General features: G+C 37.5%; 1 protein-coding gene across 8 annotated transcripts in view; it reads right to left on the reverse strand.

Annotated features, from left to right (window-relative positions):
- Positions 1–26,243, reverse strand: part of EHBP1 (EH domain binding protein 1) — a 352,471-nt gene that overhangs the window by 201,907 nt on the left and 124,321 nt on the right. For all 8 annotated transcript variants that reach the window (XM_030921086.1, XM_030921089.1, XM_010369131.2 and 5 more), the window contains one exon: positions 25,696–25,835. In XM_030921086.1, coding sequence (XP_030776946.1) covers positions 25,696–25,835 — 140 coding nt within the window. The remainder of the gene's footprint in view (positions 1–25,695; positions 25,836–26,243) is intronic.

Raw genomic sequence — 26,243 nt, forward strand, 5'->3', positions numbered from 1 at the left:
TGTGAGGAAGGCATGTCTAAACCAAAGATAGTCTGAATGCTAGGCCTCTTGTGCTAAACAGTCAGACAAGTTATGAATGCAAAGAAAAAGTTCTTGAAGGAAATTAGAAGTTCTACCCCAGTGAACACATGAAAGATTTAAAAAATCCATAATGCCTTATTGCTGATGCAGAGAAAGTTTTAATGGTCTGGATAGAACATCAAACCAGCCATAGCTTTCCCTTAAGCCAAAGCCTAATCTAGAGCAAGGCCCTAACTCTATTCAATTCTATGAAGGCTGAGAGAGGTGAGGAAGCTGCAGAAGAAAAGTCTGAAGCTAATGTAGCTTCAACTTGTGTCAATACTGAAGAATGTGACTTCAAGTTGAAGTCGATGCTCATTTACCATTCCAGAAAATCCTAGTGCCCTTAAAAATGATGCTAAATCTATTCTGCTGTGCTGTATAAATGCAACAACAAAGCCTGGATGGCAGCCTATCTTTTTACAGCATGGTTTACTAAATATTTTAAGCCCATTGTTGAGACCTACTGTGGAGAAGAAAAGATGCCTTCCAAAATATTACTACTCATTCCTTCTTAGCATGCTCCCTAAAACAGTAACATCACCGCTCACTGACAATGCACCAGGTCGCCCAAGAGCTGTGATGGAGATGTACAGATGATTAGTGTTGCTTCTGCAACACACAGTTCAAGGAGTAATTTTGATTTTCAAGTCTTATTATTTAAGAAATACATTTTGTAAGATACAGCTCTCGTAGGTAGTGATTCCTCCAATGATCTGGGCAGTCAATTGAAAACCTCTTGGAAAGGATTCACCACTCTAGATACCATTAAGAATTTTGTGATTCATGGGAGGAGGTCAAAATATCAACATCAACAGGACTTTGGAAGATGGAGGAGGCTGATTCTGATCCTCATGGTTGACTCTGAGGCATTCAAGACTTCAGTGGAGGAAGTAACCACCGATGTGGTAGAAATAGCAAGAGAACCAGCATTAGAAGTGGAGCCTAAAGATATAACTGATTTGCTGCAATCTCATAACACTTGAATGGATGAGGAGTTGCTTCTCTAGATGAACAAAGAAAGCAGCTTCTTGAAATGGAATCTACTCCTGGTGAAGATGCTGTGACATAATGGTATTGCACACTTAACAGACTACAATATAAACATAACTTTTATATACACTGGGAAACCAAAAAATTTCTGTGACTTGCTTTACTGAAATATTTGTTTTATTGTGGTGGACTGGAAGCAAACTCACAATATCTCCAAGGAATGCAGGTATGAAAATACTAGGCTGTCAGACATATGTTACAGATCTTTCAGCAAAATACATATGAAAAGTTGATAAGCTTATCAACTTTCCTTTTCTAAATGAGAAAATATATTTTGCATAACCAAAATTGCTTGAGATAGTCAAAGTAAACCATAGAAAATAGAAAGTAAACACAATTAATGCCAGTTGAACTTTTTTTTTTTTTTTTAATTATACTTTAAGTTCTAGGGTACATGTGCATAACGTGCAGGTTTGTTACATATGTATACTTATGCCATGTTGGTGTGCTGCACCCATCAACTCGTCAGCACCCATCAATTCATCATTTATATCAGGTATAACTCCCCAATGCAATCCCTCCCTCCTACCCCCTCCCCATGATAGGCCCCAGTGTGTGATGTTCCCCTTCCCGAGTCCAAGTGATCTCATTGTTCAGTTCCCACCTATGAGTGAGAACATGCGGTGTTTGGTTTTCTCTTCTTGTGATAGTTTGCTAAGAATGATGGTTTCTAGCTGCATCCATGTCCCTACAAAGGACGCAAACTCATCCTTTTTTATGGCTGCATAGTATTCCATGGTGTATATGTGCCACATTTTCTTAATCCAGTCTGTCACAGATGGACATTTGGGTTGATTCCAAGTCTTTGCTATTGTGAATAGTGCCGCAATAAACATACGTGTGCATGTGTCTTTGTAGTAGAATAATTTATAATCCTTTGGGTATATACCCAGTAGTGGGATGGCTGGGTCATATGGTACATCTAGTTCTAGATCCTTGAGGAATTGCCATACTGTTTTCCATAATGGTTGAACTAGTTTACAATCCCACCAACAGTGTAAAACTGTTCCTATTTTTCCACATCCTCTCCAGCACCTGTTGTTTCCTGACTTCTTAATGATTGCCATTCTAACTGGTGTGAGATGGTATCTCATTGTGGTTTTGATTTGCATTTCTCTGATGGCGAGTGATGATGAGCATTTTTTCATGTGTCTGTTGGCTGTATGAATGTCTTCTTTTGAGAAATGTCTGTTCATATCCTTTGCCCACTTTTTGATGGGGTTGTTTTTTTCTTGTAAATTTGTTTGAGTTCTTTGTAGATTCTGGATATTAGCCCTTTGTCAGATGAGTAGGTTGCAAAAATTTTTTCCCATTCTGTAGGTTGCCTGTTCACTCTGATGGTAGTTTCTTTTGCTGTGCAAAAGCTCTTTAGTTTAATTAGATCCCATTTGTCAATTTTGGCTTTTGCTGCCATTGCTTTTGGTGTTTTAGACATGAAGTCCTTGCCCATGCCTATGTCCTGAATGGTACTACCCAGATTTTCTTCTAGGGTTTTTATGGTATTAGGTCTAACATTTAAGTCTCTAATCCATCTTGAATTAATCTTTGTGTAAGGGGTAAGGAAAGGATCCAGTTTCAGCTTTCTACTTATGGCTAGCCAATTTTCCCAGCACCATTTATTAAATAGGGAATCCTTTCCCCATTTCTTGTTTCTCTCAGGTTTGTCAAAGATCAGATGGCTGTAGATGTGTGGTATTATTTCTGAGGACTCTGTTCTGTTCCATTGGTCTATATCTCTGTTTTGGTACCAGTACCATGCTGTTTTGGTTACTGTAGCCTTGTAGTATAGTTTGAAGTCAGGTAGCGTGACGCCTCCAGCTTTTTATCCCAATTTGAATAGTAGGAGCGGAATAGTCAGACTTATAAAGTTTCTTCTTCCACCTTGTTTCGCCAGTAATTTTAAACCGTACTCTGACTCAAGGTAACCTAGCAAATTTCTCAGGAGGTAGAATTAATTCATAAATTAGATAATTTACCTGCCTCTAGCAGTCATTGTAATTTTGTAATTTTTAGGAAAAATATAATGGAGTGTAAGATCAATGTTAAGTGATTGCCAGTCTCATGACTGATTTTTTTTTTCATTCTTTACTAGTTGGGCATTTTTCAAAATGTACACGATTTATTTTTAACTTTAAAAATATTAATAACTCTGAACATATAAAAAGAAATATTAACAACAGCAGCTAATAATTACTAAGCAGTGGGAGAGGCTTTGCATCCATTATCAGTTAATTCTGATAAATAATCAAAAAAGAATTATTATTCACATCTTATCATGTATATTAGTAGTTTTTTTGCCCTACAGGAATAACTTTGAAAATATAAAATATGAATCACTTTGAAAATATAAAATATAAAAAGAAATAATAATAGCAGTTAATTATTAAGTAGTAGGAAAGGCTTTGCATCCACGATCAGTTAATTCTCATAAATAACCAAAGAAGTATTATTATCCACATTTTATCATATATCTTAGTATTACTTGTTAGTCCTATATTCCTAAATGTGCAATTAATAGATCAAAAAATGTTTATATAGTGCTCAAATATTTGTAGATTTCTTTATATAGCCAAAACATTTTAATTACCTTATGTTCCTAAAAGTAATCTCAATGAGAGAAAATATCAATCATTTATTAAACATCTTATATATGAGCACTGCAGGGAATATAGAGGAAGTATTAGAGTTAGTCCTTCCCTTCAAAACATTAATATTGTTCCACAGAGTTTTAGGTATAATGTCGGCATTTTAAAAAATACTATCAAGATGACTCTATTACACGACTGAATTATTTTTCTGAATGCTTAGAGTATTTCTTCCTCATCATCATGCTTTTGGTGACATCTAAAATCACTTACGGCCATTTCATCATGAATTAATTCAAAGTAATTTCTTCTTTACATTCTCTTCACTAATGACAAACTGTCCTAGTAGTTTCCGCCATTTATCCTTAGCTTAAGTAAATCCCTACTTCACTCCTAGAACTTCTGCTTCTACAACTTTCATTTACATTAACAGAGTGAAAAGGTAATTTTGATTATCTATACCAATGCTTCCTTTATTTGGTTTGCAAATAAATGTTAATACAAATCATAAAAAAGCAATGTAAAAAAAAAACCACTTATCTATTTAATAAGCATTTATCAAGTACCTATTATATGCCTGTGCTAGTACCTGCTCTCATGGCTTCATATTTTAGTGGGACAGACAGGCAAGTAAAGTAATATATACTGTATGATAAATATTATCATTGAGATAGCACTGTAGGCTATGGGAAACTAACTGAAAGAGAGATATATAACTCAAGAGATTAGGAGGGCTTCCTGGATTTTTATCTACACTTGAGCTAACACAAGACAAATAGACATTATGATTATTAAAATAAAAGAGGATATGGATGAGGACAAAGAGAGGCAAAGAGAACAGGACATACTTGAAGAACTGCAAATTGGAGTTTAAGATGCCAGCGATAGGAAATGGAATGAGATGGGGCTGGCAAATATCCTATCATGAAGGTTGTTGTGATCAAACTAAAGAATTTGAACTTTATTCTGAGAGTTATGGGAATCTGGCATATTTCAGAAACAACATTCCAGCAGCAACATGGTGGCAGCATTTGGGAAAAAAGGATAGAAAGCAAGACAAAGGATCACCACTCCATGAGAGAAGGCACTCAATAAATACTTGTTAATTGAAGAACAAATTAAGAAGACTTGATGATTAATTTGGCACAGAGGATAGGCAAAGAAATCCAGGATAAGTGCTATGTTTGTGTGCTGGGTGACTGTGGATAGCAACTGAGACCGGGCTATTAGTTTTAGACAGCTGGTGAAACTTCCCATGCAAATACTTCAATTGGCAGTTGCTGTGTGGGTCAATACCCTAAAATATATAATTTTGTTATGTATTTCTCTTTCTAAAACAAGTACTTTTCTGTTTCTTCCAATTTTCTACAATGTTTTACTTTTACAATCGGAAAAAGTTAACTTAAAAGAAAATTTATAACAAAAATTTATTCCTGGAATTATTGTAATGAGAAGTTTTTTTAGTTACATGCTACCCTGACCAAAAATACTACCCAACCCAATATATTTATGTAATACTTTATTACTTTATAAAGTCTTGTTTCACACAAAACTGAAAACGTCTGGAAAATGCTAATAATGTTATACTTCAGTGCAAATTTCTCCCCTACTACTATACGAATTGAGCAATAAACCCATATATTTCCTCTAACTGTATCAGTATGGACCTGCTTCACATTGGTGAGAATAATAAGAGAAACTAAATCAGGGGCAGGCAATCGAAGCAAAGGGTCAAGTAATTTGAGATTCTTCCTTACAGTAAGGAAGGCAAAAGAAGATATAAATTGACCACCAGAGATTATCACATTGAGCAAAAAAAGGTGGGGATGGGGATGGTGGCATGATGAGTAGGTGGCTTTTTCCTTTTAAGAAAGCCTATAGTTAAAAGAAAAAAAACTTCCTAGAGCTAGAATATATATGCAAATCTTGCAGTATCCTCATTATTCTCTAAATTGTAACAAGATTCAGGTATATCTTATTTTAAGATGGTCTAAAATAGTAACACTTCAACTTTCTGGCAGAGATCCAAGTAAAAAAGATGTCATTTTCTCCACAGGCTTAAGCCCATAAACATGTGATTGCCTCTTTTAGGATACCAGCATCTCCCGATTCTCCTCCTATCCTGGACAGACAGTTCTGTCTCAGTCTCTTTTAATAATAATTACTCTTCCCTCTGCTTAGGATCCCATCATAGGTCCCACTCATTTTTCTCCTAAATCTGTTCTTTTTGAAAGAATTCATCTATTCTCTTGGCTTAACTACAAACACATAAATGAAGATAATTCTCAAATACATACTGAGTGCCAGACTTGAATTACCAACTACCTAGTGGGCACTTTTAATCTAATGACCCTAGATAGTCCCCTCACAAACTTAATATATTAAAAATATAATTCAACAGCTGTGCTACTATGTCATGTTCATCTTGTATTTCTAACAACTAGCAATTTTAAGCCCATAGCTAGTACTTAATGTATGCTGTAAATGAATGAATGAATGAACCAAATGAGTCATAATACTTTGCATCATCTTATAAAGGCAGGAAGATATAAAATGTCCTTTATTTTTACATTATAGATATACGGTTTTATTTATTTATGTATCTATCTCTATGTCTATACATGTATGCATGTATCTATAATGTTTATCTACAGAGATGTTATACTTTAAGCCACCGTTTCAAAATTTGGTGACTTAAAACAACAAATTATTATCTCTCAAAGTTCTGTGGGTTGACTAGACTTAGCTGGGTAGTTCATTGTAGTTAGATGGCAGCTGGGCTGAAGTCATCTAAAAGCTTGACAGGGCTGGATGTCCAAAATGGCTTTACTCTCATTTGATTTTGGCTGAAAAGGCTAGAACAATTTGCAGATGGCCTGGCCTCTCTCTCTCTCTCCAAGTGGCCTGTTCATGTAGCTAGTTTGGGGTTCCTCTCAGCAATGAGGTCTCAGGGTAGATGAACTTTTTACATGACAGCTGGTTTTCCCTAGAGCATGCATTATGAGAGGACCAAGCAGAAGCTAAAAGTCATCTTCCAACTTAGTTTTGGAAGTTACATAGCCACTTCCCTTTTATTCTATCGGGTAAAGTGATTTATCAGGCCAGCCTAGCTGCAAAGGAGGAAATTATAAAAGAGCATGAATATTGGGAGGTATTAATTCATTAGGACACAGTTAGGAGACCAGCTATACCACATAGTAGATCAATAAATCAGAAAGTTAGAAATCATTCATTTTCTTACAAATTTAACATATTTACTATAATTTTTACATGATACTTTCCAGTATTTTACTTACACATACACATAAAGGCACAAATCTTAGACTGTACAATTTAATGAATTTTGACAAACATATACACTTATGTGACCCAAGTTGTATAACATCTGCAACATCTTCCAACGCTCTCTCATGCCTCTTTTCAGTCAATCCCCAGTCCCACAGGCTATCACTATTTTAATATTTTTCACACAGGATTAGTTTCGCCTTTTTTAAACACATCACATAAGTGAAATCATATAGTACATCTTTTATGTAAAGCCTCTTTCACTAAGCATAATGGTTTTGAGGTACATCTATGTTGTAGGGCATATCAATAGCTCATTTTTGTTGCTGACTAGTATTCCATTCATGAACATACTACAGCTTAGCCATTCTTCTGTTGATGTACACCTGAGCTATTTCCAGTTTGGGACTATTACGAATAAATTGCTATGAATCTCTTTGTGTAAATCTTTTTAGAGACGTATGTTTTCATTTATTTGGCGTAAATACCAAGAAAGGGAATCGTTGGGTCAGAGGGTAGGTATATGTTTAGTGTTACAAGAAACTTGCTATGTGCTGGGCATGGTGGCTCACACTGTAATCCCAGCACTTTGGGAGGCCAAGGCAGGAGGATCATTTGAGGTCAGGAGTTCGAGGCCAGCCTGGCCAACATGGTGAAACCCCATCTCTAATAAAAATACAAAAAAAAGGGGGGCGGAGCAAGATGGCCGAATAGGAACAACTCCAGTCTCCAACTCCCAGCGCGAGCGACACAGAAGACCGGTGATTTCTGCATTTTCAACTGAGGTACTGGGGTCATCTCACTAGGGAGTGCCGGACAATCGGTGCTGGTCAGCTGCTGCAGCCTGACCAGCGAGAGCTGAAGCAGGGCGAGGCATCGCCTCACCTGGAAGCGCAAGGGGGAAGGGGATCCGTTTTCCTAGCCAGGGGAACTGAGACACACAACACCTGGAAAATCGGGTAACTCCCACCCCAATACTGCGCTGTAAGCATACAGGCATTCCAGGAGAATATATCCCACACCTGGCCGGGAGGGTCCCACGCCCACGAAGCCTCCCTCACTGCTAACACAGCAGTCTGCCGCGATCTATCCGCAAGGCAGCAGCGAGGCTGGGGGAGGGGCGCCCGCCATTGCTGAGGCTTAAGTAGGTAAACAAAGCCGCTGGGAAGCTCGAACTGGGTGGAGCTCACAGCAGCTCAAGGAAGCCTGCCTGTCTCTGTAGTCTCCACCTCTGGGGACAGCGCACAGCTGAAGACCAACAGGGGAAGTAGCGGGAGCCGGTGCAGACGCGAACGACTCTGTCTGACAGCTTTGGGGAGAGCCGCGGATCTCCCAACGCGGAGGTTGAGATCTGAGAACGGACAGACTGCCTGCTCAGGTGTGTCCCTGACCCCTGAGTAGCCTAGCTGGGAGAAATCCCCCACTAGGGGCAGTCTGACACCCCACACCTCACAGGGTGGAGTACACCCCTGAGAGGACACTTCCAAAGGAAGAATCAGACAGGTACACTCGCTGTTCAGCAATATTCTATCTTCGGCAACCTCTGCTGCTGATACCCAGGCAAACAGGGTCTGGAGTGGACCTCAAGCAATCTCCAACAGACCAACAGAGTCCTTCTGACTGTCAGAAGGAAAACTATCAAACAGGAAGGACACCTATACCAAAACCCCATCAGTTCGTCACCACCATCAAAGACCAGAGACAGATAAAACCACAAAGATGGGGAAGAAGCAGGGCAGAAAAGCTGGAAATTCAAAAAATAAGAGCGCATCTCCCCCTGCAAAGGAGCGCAGCCCATCACCAGCAACGGATCAAAGCTGGTCAGAGAATGACTTGGACGAGAGGAGAGAAGAAGGCTTCAGTCCATCAAACTTATCAGAGCTAAAGGAGGAATTACGTACCCAGCGCAAAGAAACTAAAAATCTTGAAAAAAGAGTGGAAGAATTGACAGCTAGACTCATTAATGCAGAGAAGATCATAAACGAAATGACAGAGATGAAAACCATGACACGAGAAATACGTGACAAATGCACAAGCTTCAGTAACCGACTCGATCAACTGGAAGAAAGAGTATCAGCGATTGAAGATCAAATGAATGAAATGAAGCGAGAAGAGAAACCAAAAGAAAAAAGAAGAAAAAGAAATGAGCAAAGCCTGCAAGAAGTATGGGATTACGTAAAAAGACCAAATCTACGTCTGATTGGGGTGCCTGAAAGTGAGGGGGAAAATGGAACCAAGTTGGAAAACACTCTTCAGGATATCATCCAGGAGAACTTCCCCAACCTAGTAGGGCAGGCCAACATTCAAATTCAGGAAATACAGAGAACGCCACAAAGATACTCCTCCAGAAGAGCAACTCCAAGACACATAATTGCCAGATTCACCAAAGTTGAAATGAAGGAAAAAATCTTAAGGGCAGCCAGAGAGAAAGGTCGGGTCACCCACAAAGGGAAGCCCATCAGACTAACAGCAGATCTCTCGGCAGAAACTCTACAAGCCAGAAGAGAGTGGGGGCCAATATTCAACGTTCTTAAAGAAAAGAATTTTAAACCCAGAATTTCATATCCAGCCAAACTAAGTTTCATAAGTGAAGGAGAAATAAAATCCTTTACAGATAAGCAAATGCTTAGAGATTTTGTCACCACCAGGCCTGCCTTACAAGAGACCCTGAAGGAAGCCCTAAACATGGAAAGGAACAACCGGTACCAGCCATCGCAAAAACTTGGCAAAATGTAAAGACCATCGAGGCTAGGAAGAAACTGCATCAACTAATGAGCAAAATAACCAGTTAATATCATAATGGCAGGATCAAGTTCACACATAACAATATTAACCTTAAATGTTAATGGACTAAATGCTCCAATTAAAAGACACAGACTGGCAAACTGGATAAAGAGTCAAGACCCATCAGTCTGCTGTATTCAGGAGACCCATCTCACATGCAGAGACATACATAGGCTCAAAATAAAGGGATGGAGGAAGATCTACCAAGCAAATGGAGAACAAAAAAAAGCAGGGGTTGCAATCCTAGTCTCTGATAAAACAGACTTTAAACCATCAAAGATCAAAAGAGACAAAGAAGGCCATTACATAATGGTAAAGGGATCAATTCAACAGGAAGAGCTAACTCTCCTAAATATATATGCACCCAATACAGGAGCACCCAGATTCATAAAGCAAGTCCTTAGAGACTTACAAAGAGACTTAGACTCCCATACAATAATAATGGGAGACTTCAACACTCCGCTGTCAACATTAGACAGATCAACGAGACAGAAAGTTAACAAGGATATCCAGGAATTGAACTCATCTCTGCACCAAGCGGACCTAATAGACATCTATAGAACTCTCCACCCCAAATCAACAGAATATACATTCTTCTCAGCACCACATCGCACTTATTCCAAAATTGACCACATAATTGGAAGTAAAGTACTCCTCAGCAAATGTAAAAGAACAGAAATTATAACAAACTGTCTCTCAGACCACAGTGCAATCAAACTAGAACTCAGGACTAAGAAACTCAATCAAAACCGCTCAACTACATGGAAACTGAACAACCTGCTCCTGAATGACTACTGGGTACATAACGAAATGAAAGCGGAAATAAAGATGTTCTTTGAAACCAATGAGAACAAAGATACAACATACCAGAATCTCTGGGACACATTTAAAGCAGTGTGTAGAGGGAAATTTATAGCACTAAATGCCCACAAGAGAAAGCAGGAAAGATCTAAAATTGACACTCTAACATCACAATTAAAAGAACTAGAGAGGCAAGAGCAATCACATTCAAAAGCTAGCAGAAGGCAAGAAATAACTAAGATCAGAGCAGAACTGAAGGAGATAGAGACACAAAAAACCCTCCAAAAAATCAATGAATCCAGGAGTTGGTTTTTTGAAAAGATCAACAAAATTGACAGACCGCTAGCAAGGCTAATAAAGAAAAAAAGAGAGAGGAATCAAATAGATGCAATAAAAAATGATAAAGGGGATATCACCACTGACCCCACAGAAATACAAACTACCATCAGAGAATACTATAAACGCCTCTACGCAAATCAACTAGAAAATCTAGAAGAAATGGATAATTTCCTGGACACTTACACTCTCCCAAGGCTAAACCAGGAAGAAGTTGAATCCCTGAATAGACCAATAGCAGGCTCTGAAATTGAGGCAACAATTAATAGCCTACCCACCAAAAAAAGTCCAGGACCAGATGGATTCACAGCTGAATTCTACCAGAGGTACAAGGAGGAGCTGGTACCATTCCTTCTGAAACTATTCCAATCAATAGAAAAAGAGGGAATCCTCCCTAACTCATTTTATGAGGCCAACATCATCCTGATACCAAAGCCTGGCAGAGACACAACAAAAAAAGAGAATTTTAGACCAATATCCCTGATGAACATTGATGCAAAAATCCTCAATAAAATACTGGCAAACCGGATTCAGCAGCACATCAAAAAGCTTATCCACCATGATCAAGTGGGCTTCATCCCTGGGATGCAAGGCTGGTTCAACATTCGCAAATCAATAAACGTAATCCAGCATATAAACAGAACCAAAGACAAGAACCACATGATTGTCTCAATAGATGCAGAAAAGGCTTTTGACAAAATTCAACAGCCCTTCATGCTAAAAACGCTCAATAAATTCGGTATTGATGGAACGTACCTCAAAATAATAAGAGCTATTTATGACAAACCCACAGCTAATATCATACTGAATGGGCAAAAACTGGAAAAATTCCCTTTGAAAACTGGCACAAGACAGGGATGCCCTCTCTCACCACTCCTATTCAACATAGTGTTGGAAGTTCTGGCTAGGGCAATCAGGCAAGAGAAAGAAATCAAGGGTATCCAGTTAGGAAAAGAAGAAGTCAAATTGTCCCTGTTTGCAGATGACATGATTGTATATTTAGAAAACCCCATCGTCTCAGCCCAAAATCTCCTTAAGCTGATAAGCAACTTCAGCAAAGTCTCAGGATACAAAATTAATGTGCAAAAATCACAAGCATTCTTATACACCAGCAACAGACAAGCAGAGAGCCAAATCAGGAATGAACTTCCATTCACAATTGCTTCAAAGAGAATCAAATACCTAGGAATCCAGCTTACAAGGGATGTAAAGGACCTCTTCAAGGAGAACTACAAACCACTGCTCAGTGAAATCAAAGAGGACACAAACAAATGGAAGAACATACCATGCTCATGGATAGGAAGAATCAATATCGTGAAAATGGCCATACTCCCCAAGGTTATTTATAGATTCAATGCCATCCCCATCAAGCTACCAATGACTTTCTTCACAGAATTGGAAAAAACTGCTTTAAAGTTCATATGGAACCAAAAAAGAGCCCGCATTGCCAAGACAATCCTAAGTCAAAAGGACAAAGCTGGAGGCGTCACGCTACCTGACTTCAAACTATACTACAAGGCTACAGTAACCAAAACAGCATGGTACTGGTACCAAAACAGAGATATAGACCAATGGAACAGAACAGAGTCCTCAGAAATAATACCGCACATCTACAGCCATCTGATCTTTGACAAACCTGAGAGAAACAAGAAATGGGGAAAGGATTCCCTATTTAATAAATGGTGCTGGGAAAATTGGCTAGCCATAAGTAGAAAGCTGAAACTGGATCCTTTCCTTACCCCTTATACGAAGATTAATTCAAGATGGATTAGAGACTTAAATGTTAGACCTAATACCATAAAAACCCTAGAAGAAAATCTAGGTAGTACCATTCAGGACATAGGCATGGGCAAGGACTTCATGTCTAAAACACCAAAAGCAACGGCAGCAAAAGCCAAAATTGACAAATGGGATCTAATTAAACTAAAGAGCTTTTGCACAGCAAAAGAAACTACCATCAGAGTGAACAGGCAACCTACAGAATGGGAGAAAATTTTTGCAACCTACTCATCTGACAAAGGGCTAATATCCAGAATCTACAAAGAACTCAAACAAATATACGAGAAAAAAACAAACAACCCCATCAAAAAGTGGGGAAAGGATATGAACAGACATTTCTCAAAAGAAGATATTCATACAGCCAACAGACACATGAAAAAATGCTCATCATCACTGGCCATCAGAGAAATGCAAATCAAAACCACAATGAGATACCATCTCACACCAGATAGAATGGCAATCATTAAGAAGTCAGGAAACAACAGGTGTTGGAGAGGATGTGGAGAAATAGGAACACTTTTACACTGTTGGTGGGATTGTAAACTAGTTCAACCATTATGGAAAACAGTATGGCAATTCCTCAAGGATCTAGAACTAGATGTACCATATGACCCAGCCATCCCACTACTGGGTATATACCCAAAGGATTATAAATTAGTCTACTACAAAGACACATGTACACGTATGTTTATTGCGGCACTATTCACAATAGCAAAGACTTGGAATCAACCTAAATGTCCATCTGTGACAGACTGGATTAAGAAAATGTGGCACATATACACCATGGAATACTATGCAGCCATAAAAAAGGATGAGTTTGCGTCCTTTGTAGGGACATGGATGCAGCTGGAAACCATCATTCTTAGCAAACTATCACAAGAAGAGAAAACCAAACACCGCATGTTCTCACTCATAGGTGGGAACTGAACAATGAGATCACTTGGACTCGGGAAGGGGAACATCACACACTGGGGTCTATCATGGGGAGGGGGGAGGGGGGAGGAGGGAGGGATTGCATTGGGGAGTTATACATGATATAAATGATGAATTGATGGGTGCTGACGAGTTGATGGGTGCAGCACACCAACATGGCATAAGTTTACATATGTAACAAACCTGCACGTTATGCACATGTACCCTAGAACTTAAAGTATAATAATAAAAAAAAAAAAAAATAAAAAAGAAAAAAAAAAAAAAAAAAAAAAAAAAAAAAAAATACAAAAAAAAAAAAAAATTAACTGGGCATGGTGGTGTACACCTGTAGTCCCAGCTACTCAAGAGGCTGAGGCAGGAGAACCGCTTGAACCTGGGAGGTGGAGGTTGCAGTGAGCTGAAATCATGCTATTGCACTCCAGCCTGGGCGACAGAGTGAGACTGTCTCAAGAAAAAAAAAAAAAAAAAAGAAACTCATTATGTGATGGTACCATTATACATTCTACCAACAATGGATGAGAGTTTGTTGGTCCACATCCTTGCAAACATTTAGTATTGCCAATCTTAAATTTTAACCATTCTAGTAGGTATAGAGTTGTATCTTACTGTGATTTTAATTTGCATCTCCCTGATTAAAAGTGATGTATTTTTCATGTGCCATTTGACTAGTGATAGATTTTTCTTTGTGAACCGTATGTCCAAACCTTTGTCCATTTAAAAACAAAATAAGGTCGCATGTCTTTTTATTATTTAGCTATAAGGCATTTTTATAAAAATCTGTTCTGGAAACAAGATCTGTGACAGATATATGCTTTGTGACTATTTTCTTCTAATCTATGATTTGCTTATACATTTTCTTAATGGTCTTCTTTTTTCCTAAGAGACAGGGTCTCACTATGTTACCCAGGCTGGACTTGCACTTCTGAGCTCAAGCTATCTTCCCACCTCAACCTCCGAGTAGCTGGGACTATAGGTGCGTGCCACTATGCCTAGCTTTTTAAATAATCTATTTTGATGAGTGTAAGTTTTAAATTTTGATTCAGTTTAATCTATCAAATTTTTCTTTCCTGGTTATTGCTTTCTGTGTCATCTATAAAAACCCTCTGCCTACCCTGAAGTCAAATACACAGGTTTCTAGGTTTTTGTTTTGTTTTCTTTCAGAAGCTTCATCATTTTGCAGTTTTGTATTTAGGTCTATGATCTATCTTGGATTAATGTTTGGTGTTAATTATAATGAATACATTGAATTAATGTATGTGGAGAGGTGGGGGTTGACCAGTTGTTCTGCATTATTTATTGAAAAGACTTTTTCCCCCACTGGATTATGCTGATAACTTTGTTGAAATTAACTGACCAAGTTTGGGTATATTTCAGGACTTTGTTTTGTTCTGTTGATCTATTTGTCCTATGCCAATTTGACACTATCTTGATTACTATAGCTTTACAGTAAATTTATAAATTTTCATGTCAGGTAGTATTAGTATTATAATTCAGTTCTTTCTCAAGATTCTTTTGGTTACTTTGTATCCCCAAATATACTTTAGAATCACTTTTCAATTTCTTTATTTTTAGAAAACACCTGTTAGCATGATTGCATTGAGTTGGATTTATAGATTGACGAGGAAAAATGATATCTTAACAATATTGCATCTTCTAATCTATGAACACAGGTTCTCTCTCCATTTATTCAGGTCTTCTTTAATTATCTTCAGTAATGTATTACACTTTTTAGTTAGAGGTTTTTCGCATCTTATGCCAAATTTATTTCTTAGTTTGTTTTTTTATTTACCTCTACTGTGAATGAAATTTTGCTAATTTCATTTCTCTGTAATCAAAATTCTGTAATTAATAAATACAGATTTTTCTATATTGATCTTATATCCTGTGACTTTGCTAGAACTTCAAATATAATGTTGAATGGTAAGAGCAAACATGCTTGCCTTGTTCCCAATCTTAGGGGAAAAGTGTTCAATGTTTCCCCATTAAGTTTAACGTTAGCTGTAGCTTTTCACGAATGTCCTTTATCAAAATAAAGAAATTACCTTCTATTGAAACTTTGCTAAGAAACTTGGTGTTGAATTTTGTCAAATGTTCCTTTCTGCATCTGTTGAAATGATTATATAATTTTTCCCTTTATTAATGTGGTTAAACTAACCTTGAATTCCTAGGATAAATCTTTAGTGAACTCATTTAGGTACTTTGAATATTAATCGTCTCCTGGCTCCTCTCTTAAATATTTGAAGGCTTCTGACTTCTTTTTTAGAGCCCTCACTCCCATCCAAGCCCTGCCAAGATGGGTTCTCAGTATCAGCAGAACTCCCCCAGAGACTCAGGGGTGGAGGAAGGTAGGTTATGTTTAGTGTCATAAGTACAAATAAAGCAGCATTAGCATTTAAGAGTGACACAGAAAGTAAGCTGAATTTGTTGCCTGTGTTTTCTGCTACTGTTACTATTCTCTGAGTTGACATATTTGAGTTCTAAAGACTGCGAAGATATACTCCTGATGACTTCAGTCTCTCATCCAAGGGTTTCAAACTCTTTTAAAAATAAGGTAGCTATAATACCTTATAAACTTATTGGCTCAAGGGATCAGAATTGCCCTACTTCTCTGCTTTCCTCCTATTCCCAACCTTAGTGACTAAATAACAGAGGGAGTTTTCCAGATATTCTCATCCTTTTAACTGACCTCCAAAATAGGTGACCATTTTAATTAATTTTTATTTAAACAAATTTTTTTTTGGCTAAGGCAATCCTCTCACCTCAACCTCCAAGTAGCTAGGACTACAGGTGCATGCCACCAAGCCTGGCTAATTTTTTTTTTTTTTTCAGTTGAGCCCACAACAATCCTATGATTTTATTCATGAGATGCCTAGGTACTGGTGGGTGGATGCCAGGTAAAAACCAGAAGCAAATGAATGTTCCTACTCTCTGACCAGAGTCCCATATTTACTTTAAGGAACCTTCTAATAAAAGGTGGGATACCTACTATCTCCATTCATAGCTGTAGTAAGTAGAATTTAATCTCAGAGGGCTGAGTCATACCATCATCAACTTTAGCTCCTCAATATGTAACTGGTATCTACCCTACTACCATCTGTGCTGTTAGATTTTGTTCCCTGAAGGTAGCCAATACGTCACTCTCTCTTCCTTCTCCCAAATTAACTTTATCGACTATGGGAAAAGGATTAACAAACACCGGGCAACACTGCTTATGGTAAAAATTAAACCTGATTGACAAATTGCTTCTGGATGGGAAGATTCTGAATGAACTATATAGCTGGTGTAAGGCCACAGGTTTTAGCTTCTCTGAATGTGGAGACTCTTATAAATGTGCATGTCCCTTATAGGAACCTTGGAAACTATATCCATGAAACTTGTACAAAGGTATCTGCTCAGACCAGTTTGGGTCTTAAAAGGAAAAAAAAAAAGATATCTGCTCTTGTGCTGCATGGCGATTTTAAGGCAAGGCAATCCCTGCTCATAACTATGTGAATCTTGTACCCAAGTTGTCATTTGGTGGTGGGGATAAACAATAGTATTCAGATTGCTGTGAAGACTCTGGTGAAAAAGGAATACCCTGCTGGCATACTGTGTTTCCTATCCAATATCCTTTTAAGTGAATCTAATACTGTTTGGCCTATGTAGGTCATGTGAATGAATCTGAATGTCCGGCTGATTTTAGGTAGACTACTCCATGGTGATCTTTGCAACACAACAAACTTTAAGAATATCAGGGGTCTTTCAGGAACCTCATAATGTCTGAGTTCTCTTAACAATGCTTCAAGTAAACTGCTTCAGTTGAACTTGATTTTCTGTGACGTATTCAACAGGGCCTTGTCTTTATAAATACAGGGGTCTTTATTTTTCTTCCTGTTGGTGTATATTCAGAAATTCAACATGAGTTCCAAAGATGATCATATTGCCAAATAGTGCTTCAAGCATTGTGTGACTGCCATACAGATGGAGGCATTTATTGTTCTGAAACCAAATGGTTTAATGATTTCTACTACTAGCTGCAGCAAACTTTCTATTAAAAGGCATTTTTTCTGCAACTCCAAGGTCTATCACTCCTGCTACATTTCAGTGATTTTTCCAACTGTAATTCAAAATTCTCCTGCCTATTCACTGGTGCTACACCTCAGTAAAATGTATCTATAGAAACAGCATCAATAAATGGTTCCTGCCTGAGAGCTAGTCCCAAATATCTATCTATTTAGCAGGGGAGTCTGTCTCAGGATAGTGTAGGGAGTTTTGATCAGTGCAAGTACAGATACCATGGATTTACTTTCACCTCCCAGCAAAGACTGTAATTTTGGAGGATATGTTTTGTCAAATACTGCTGATTTAACAGCAACTTTCCATAAGAAATTACTCACTACATGAATAACCGTGAGGTATCAATCTAAGAGGTACACAATTGTTAACAGTCTGTTCCCTCAAGAAATTTTGAGCTTTGTTGGAGAAATAATACATTCAATATAATTTTAGTGATATAATATAATTGCAGATTGCAATATTAAGATATAATTAACAGGAACAATTTAAAATAATAATTCCTTCCTCCATAAAAATTGTGTCAATAACAATTTCAAACTTGGAAGGAAGAGTTAATATAAACTGTGTTTAAGCTATTGCCACTTTTGCTGGTAAATAAAAATACTTACCATACTTTATTTGTAACCATATTTATAAAATGTGTCCATTTTTGTTTTCTTGAGCTATTATTTTAACATTAATGCTGTTAAATTTCAATAAACTTTTTATTATGCTAAAACTACTTCACTCAAATACTTTTAAAGTGGTCGTGCTGTTGCTAAAAAAAATATCCCTGAAAGTTAGTAACTCTGGAATGGGATTTACATGTGTTAAAAAATGCAACTACAGAAGTCAAACAACTGCCATAACATGCTGTGCTATTAATCTAGGTTACCATACTCTGCAAACATAATAGAAAATGACAAGAAAAAACTGTAATATCAAATAAAAAATATGCTACAATGCTTGTGAATTTGTTAGGACTTAGAACCTACATCTAGGCACCCATTGCCCCACCCGCCCCTTCTTCTTCAACACACACAATTTGCATTCATTCTTTTTAGAAAATTAGTTTTGAATTAGTGAGCTTTGAATTATGTGTGCCCTCCAGAACATATTCCTTCTACAAAATGGAACCACTCTACCCTGTACAACATAGTATGTGATTAAATGTCAAATGGAATAAGATAAGCCAGAGGGAATGAAGTTCCATTCATTCACTATGGCCTTTCAGTTAACATATATTTAATTCCTAACATGTTCCAGATAATGTGCTGGAACCTAGCGATGAAAAAATGATTAGAACACAGTTTCTACTTTCAGAGAATTTCATAAAATATAAAAAATGTAAATAACACAAAAACACAGGCATCCAAAGTTGCCTCAAAACAATTTCTTCAATTAGGTTCAGAGAATTTTAAACTGTCTAACAGAAAATTACTGCTCTTCCAGGAATTTTAGAAAATAAGGAATAGCGTATGTTTAATCAACAAAGGTTTAGCTATGAAATCTAATAATTATTGAATCATTGAATCTATATTTTCCTCAAAACACTACTGTTCTCTTACTCTTCCTTTCAATAGTAGTGCAGAAATTATAACATATTATTTTTTCTCCCATGGCTGTGATCAAAATAGCACAGTACTGCTCCAAACAACTGCAAATGTGTGGTTTTAAAAATTCCTACTTAATTGTACCCGTGTCTAATTGAGATTTAGTTTTAATCAAAAGCCATCTACAAATAACAAACCATATTCTCTAACTAAAAAGATCCAATTAATATCCCACTGGAATTGTAAAAACTCAGTCTATAGGAAAATGCCTACATTTGTATATGGTAGTAGCATAAAGGATGGAATGGTCAAGCTTAATAGGAAGGGGGCATCAAAGGCTTCTCAGAGTACATGACAAGTGAATTAAATTTTGAAGGATAGGTATATTATGGTCTGAATGCTGATGTCCCCCCAAAATTCCTATGTTGGAATTTAATACTTAAAGTGAAGGTATTAGGAGGTGGAGCTTACAGAGAGGTCATTAGTTCATGTGGGCTCTGCTCTCATGGATAATACTATTGCCGCTATAAAAGGCTTTGAGGACCGGGCACAGTGGCTCACGCCTATAATCCCAGCACTTTGGGAGGTCAAGGCAGGTGGATTACCTGAGGTCAGGAGTTCAAGACCAGCGTGGCCAACATGGTTAAACCCCATCTCAACTAAACATACAAAAATTAGCTGAGTGTGGTAGCACACGCCTGTGATCCCAGCTACTCGGGAGGCTGAGGCAGGAGAATCCCTTGAACCTGGGAGGTAGAAGTTACAGTGAGCTGAGACTGCGCCACTGCACTCCAGCCTGGGCAACAAAGTGAGACTTTGTCTCAAAAAAAAAAAGGCTTTGAGGGAGCAAGTTTGTCCCTTGTCCTTTTCTTTGCTGTTCCTTCACATGAAGGCACATACAGGGCACCATCTATATAGAACAGACTCTCACAAGATAACAAATCTGCAGGCTCCTTCATCTTGGATTTCCCATCTTCCAAAACTGTGTGCAATAAATTTCTGTTGATTACAAATTACCCAACCTAAGGTATTTTGTTACAGCAGCCCAAGCAAACTAAGACAAGTTAGAAGGTGATTGGTAGTACTAGGGGAAAGACACCCACTTATTCTTCCGGAAATACTCCAGATAGCCAAATAACCAAAACAAGAAAGAAAGGAAAGAAAAAGGAAGAAAGAAAAGACAAGAGAAGAGAAGACGGAAGGGAAGGGAAGGGAGGGGAAGGGAGGGGAGGAGAGGGAGGGGAGGAGAAGACGGAAGGGAAGGGAAGGGAAGGGAGGGGAGGGGAGGGGAGGGGAGGGGAGGGGAGGGGAGGGGAGGGGAGGGAAGGGAAGGGACCAAAACTCAAAGATGAAAAAGATATCACATTTAAAAAATTGTTGCTGACATCATCATAAAATACAATGCAAATGTCAGTATATACTATTGAAAAGAATTAGCAAAGTGTTATTGAAATAAACATAAAAGCCAACAGGGGTTGGAGGGAAGGGTTTAAATAAAGTTAAGAAGAGAATCAGACTGCATCTCTCATTCTACAAGAAAAGAGTCAATAAATTTTGCTTTATTTTTAATGTAAGTAGAGAAATAAAAGTTTACTCATTTTTCTGTCTGGTTTATTTATTTATTAGAGAGAATACGAGCCTAAAATGAAAATAGGTTATATACCTTCTAAGTTATTCTATGAAAAATGTTTAAAAACAGAAAATCGAAGAAAAGCAACATGTAACGGATAGGTGGAAAAAATAAGAAAAGGCCCCAAAATAAAAGTATAAATAAAGTAATACAAATACACATAAGTATATCAGTTATCAAGAAATACAATGTTGAAGGGCAAAGCCTATCAAGTTAAATCAACCAAATGCTGTATATAAAAGAAGCACTTAAAATAACACAGATAGGTTAAAAATCAAGTGACAAATACGCCAAGAAAATAAAAATCTAAAAAAACCATTGTTTACAAATATCAACAGGCAAAATTTCAAGGCAAGAGGCATTAAATGGGGCAAACCGATACAAATTATCAGGCTTTAAGATAATAAACTTTTATAGAATAAATAATTTGGCAGTGAAGTTTTCTGTCTTTAAAAAATAAACTATAAAAAAAGATATATATATACAGTCGTTCCTTGGCATAGATGGAGGATTGCTTCCAGGAACCCTGTCTATACCAAAATCCATACATCAAGTCCCAAAGCAGGCCCTTCAGAACCCACATATATGAAAAGTGGCCCCTCCATATGTATGTAGGTTTTGTACACTGTGAATACCGCATTTTCTATGTGTTTGGTTGAAAAAACATCATGTATAGGTGGACCCATGCAGTTCAATCCATGCTGTTTCAGCCTCAACTGTACAGGTACAATCTCAGACATATTGCTAGTCTGGTTCCAGATCACTACAATAAAGCGAATATTGCAATAAAGCAAGTCACAAAAACTTTTTGGTTTCCCAATGCATATAAAAGTTATGTTTATACTATAGTCTATTAAATGTGCAATAGCATTATGCCTAACAACAACATATATACCTTAATTTAAAAATGCTAACAATCATCTGAGCCTTCAGTGAGTGATAATCTTTTTGGTGTTGGTGGGTCCGCCTTGATGTTGATGGCTACTGATTAATCAGGGTGGTGGTTGCTGAAGGTTGGGTAATTCCTTAAAATACTTGTTGCCATTTCTTAAAATAAGACAGCAACGAAGTTTGCTGCATCAATTGAATCTTCCTTTCACTAAAAATTTCTCTGTAGCGTGCAATGCTGTTTGACATTTTACCCATAGTAGAGCTTCTTTCTAAATTGAAATAAATCCTCTCAAACACTGCCACTACTTTATCAAAGTTGATGTGATATTCTAAATCCTTTGCTGTCATTTCAACAACATTCCCAGCACCTTCACCAGAAGTAGGTTCCATGTCAAGAAGCTACTTTCTTTGTTCATCCAGAGAAGCAACTCCTCATCCATTCAAGTTTTATCATGAGATTGCAGCAATTCAGTTATATCCTCAGGCTCCACCTCTAATGCTGGTCCTCTTGCTATTTTTCCACCACAACTGAATTACTTCCTCCACTGAAGTCTTGAAACCCTTAAAGTCTGCCACGAGGATCGTAATCAGCCTCTTCCATCTTCCAAACTCCTGTTGATGTTGATATTTTGATCTCCTCCCATGAATCACAAAATTCTTAATGGCATCTAGAACTGTGAGTCCTTTCCAAGAAGTTTTCAATTTACTTGGCCTAGATCATCAGAGGAATCACTACCTATGACAGCTACACCTTACAAAATGTATTTCTTAAATAATAAGACTTGAAAGCCAAAATTACTCCTTGAACTATGTGCTGCAGAAACAACACGAATCTCCTTGTACATCTCCACCACAGCTCTTGGGCAACCAGGTACGCTGTCAATGAGCAGTGGTGTTGCTTTTTTAGGGAGCATGCTAAAAAGGAATGAGTAGTAATGTTTTGGAAAGCATCTTTTTCTGTACAGCAGATCTCAACAATGGACTTAAAATATTCAGTAAACCATGCTATAAAAAGATATGCTAACAAGAGAGTCAATTTGCCATTTGAAGCTTTGAGGCTCTGAAGCCAGGTGTTGACTTTGCCCTTCTAGCTATGAAATTCCTAGATGGTATCTTCTTCCAATAGAAGGCTGTATTGTCCATATGTAAAATCTGTGTTTTTATGTAGCCAGCTTCATCAATGATCTTGGTTAGATCTTCTGGATAACATGCTGCAGTTTCTATATCAGCATTTACTGCTTTACTTCGCACTTCCATGTTATGGACATGAGTTCTTTCCTTAAACCACATGAACCAACCTCTGCTAGCTTCAAACTTTTCTTCTGCAGCTTCCTCGCCTTTCTCAGCCTTCACAGAATTGAACAGAGTTAGGGCCTTGCTCTGGATTAGGCTTTGGCTTAAGGGAAAGCTATGGCTGGTCTGATATTCTATCGAGACCATTAAAGCTTTCTCTGTATCAGCAATAAGGTTTTATACATTTTTTAAATCTTTCATGTGTTCACTGGGGTAGAACTTTTAACTTCCTTCCAGAATTTTTTCCTTGCATTCACAACTTGTTTAACTGTTTAGCACAAGAGGCCTTTGCATTCGGCCTATCTTTGGTTTAGACATGCCTTCCTCACAAAGCTTAATCATTTCTAGCTTTTTATTTAAAGGAAAAGACATGCAACTCTTCCTTTCACTTAAACACCCACAGGCATTGCAGGGTTATTAACTAGCCTAATTTCAACATTGTTATGTCTCAGGGAATGAGGAGGCCCAAGGAGAGGAACAGAGACAGGGAACAGCTAGTTGGTGGAGCAGTCAGAACACACTTATATGGGTGCAATTCATGGCACCTCAAAATAAGAACAATAGTAACATCAAAGATCATTGGTCACAGATCACCATAACAGATATAACAATAATGACAAAGTGTGAAATATTGCAAAAGTTACCAAACTGACACAGAGACACAGAGAAACGAAGTGAGCACATGCTGCTGGTAAGACTGATAGACTAAGCTGATAGACTTGCTCAATGCAGGGTTGCCAAAAATCTTCTATTTGTAAAAAAAAAAAAAAAAAAAAAAAATCTGTGAGGTGCAATAAAGCAAAGTTCAGTAAAACAAGCTATACCTGTAATGAGAAGTTGATTCTAATGATAAATGCAACAAATAGAATATACATGTAAAAATATATTTATAGAAAACGTAGCCGGGCACGGTGGCTCAAGCCTGTAATCCCAGCACTTTGGGAGGCCGAGATGGGCGGATCACAAGGTCAAGAGATCCACACCACCCTAACACGGTGAAATCTCGTCTCTACTAAAAATACAAAAAAATTAGCTGGGTGTGGTGGCGGGCGCCTGTAGTCCCAGATACTCGGGAGGCTGAGGCAGGAGAATGGCGTGAACCTGGGAGGTGGAGCTTGCGGTGAGCCGAGATCGTGCCACTGCACTCCTGCCTGGGCGACAGAGCAAGAGTCTGCCTCCAAAAAAAAAAAAGAAAAGAAAAGAAAAGAAAAGAAAATGTATAAATCAGCCAGGTGCGGTGGCTCAAGCCTGTAATCCCAGCACTTTGGGAGGCCGAGACGGGTGGATCACGAGGTCAGGAGATCGAGACCATCCTGGCTAACATGGTGAAACCCTGTCTCTACTAAAAAATACAAAAATCTAGCCGGGCAAGGTGGCGGGCGCCTGTAGTCCCAGCTACTCGGGAGGCTGAGGCAGGAGAATGACGTAAACGCAGGAGGCGGAGCTTGCAGTGAGCTGAGATCCGGCCACTGCACTCCAGCCTGGGCAACAGAGCGAGACTCCGTCTCAAAAAAAAAAAAAAAAAAAGAAAGAAAATGTATAAATCATATATCTAGACTACAAATAAAAAAACCTCAATACAATTCTTAAAACATTTGAGATTCAAGAGACTTTTGAATTTTATTTGAATGAATAAGCAAACAAACTAGAAACAAATAAAGCACATGGTAAAACACACTCTCCAAAACATGGTTGGGCCCAATAATAAATCAAAACTACAATCACAAATTAGAAAACAATAAAATTTACACATGAAAAAACATCTAATTTTGCACACAAGTCTGAGCAGTTCCTTATGATAGATTTCTTGTTGTGGAATGGAAATGAAGGTCATCAGAGTCAAGAAAGTCACAGAACTTTTTAGCTGAGTAGTTAAATGAGTGATCCATGGGGTAAATGGAAATCCCCCACATGATAGCAGGAGTTGAGGCAGAACCAAAAGATGAGTGACAAAGTGCCCAAATGAATTTGAAAAAATCACCAAGAGGTAAACAGATGACAGAAGTGAAGGGACATCAATTCACGAATTTAGAGCAATTAATTAACTAAAAGAATATGTAAATTGTGCTTAATTTTCACTGCAATAATAGAAGTATAACATCAATTTCTTAAGTGTGATAGCCAAATTGTCAATAAATATTTATTGACCAATTAATAAAAAGTTCTAACCACTTAACATCTTCCTAGCTTGATCAAACCAGCTTGAAGGAATACCTGCATAGAAGCTTCAATACCAGAATACATGAGATATACAAATTGAAAAACAGAATGTCCACATAATTCAAGTAAATAAATGAATATGAAATAGAAGAAGCTGGCCAATCCATCTCCTTATTGTGTCCTATTATCCTTTACAGGCTGATCTTTACTTACACGTAAGGTTTCATCCACACATTGACAAAATAAGTATGACCAGATTTAGGTTGCTTTGTACTATAATTCAATATTGTTTTTCGTTATTTTGACCATCCTTGTACTTGATCTCAAACTACTAAAATCTATTATAAACAGCATAGAAAGTTTTCAGAGAACTATATGGTATATTTTATTGCAGAAAAGCTTAAAGAAAAAAAAAAAAGCCCTAATAAGTAGAATTGTTTTTTCCTGGGAAATGAGAATGAGTTTTTGAACTCTGCAACAAAAGACAGACTTTTAGTTTAACGCTAATAAAACCAACCTGTAATTTTAGCTGCCTTTTCTTCTTGGTTCACTCTGTTCTCATCATCGTCTTCATTATCTTCTTCAAAGTCATCTAAATTGCCAATGTCGGCCTGCTTCATACTCATCAAACTAGCCAAACTTTGCATGTCTTCGTCTCTACATCAGTGATTCAAAATATAACACATTGTATTAAATGACAGTTAGAAAAATGATGGTTCTTAAGAAAATAATAAATTCCTTCTTTCTATAAAGTATGTCAATAAGTCTTTCTTATCAGTTGTACAAGAATATTGAAAAATCTAAATACTCATATTCATTAATTTTTAAATGGCATGCTTAATTAGTAAAGAGCTAATAAGATTAAAAATTAACTGGTTAGATCAAAGACTTAAATCTAAACCTGAAACCATAAATATTCTAGAAGATAACACTGGAAAAATTCTTCTAGGTATTGACTTAAGCAAAGAGTTCATGACCAAGAACCCCAAAGCAAATGCAACAAAAACAAATAGATGGGACCTTATTAAACTAAAAAGCTTCTGCACAGCAAAAGAAATCATCAGC

This window comes from Rhinopithecus roxellana, chromosome 17, assembly GCF_007565055.1.
Source record: "Rhinopithecus roxellana isolate Shanxi Qingling chromosome 17, ASM756505v1, whole genome shotgun sequence".
Taxonomy (NCBI): domain Eukaryota; kingdom Metazoa; phylum Chordata; class Mammalia; order Primates; family Cercopithecidae; genus Rhinopithecus; species Rhinopithecus roxellana.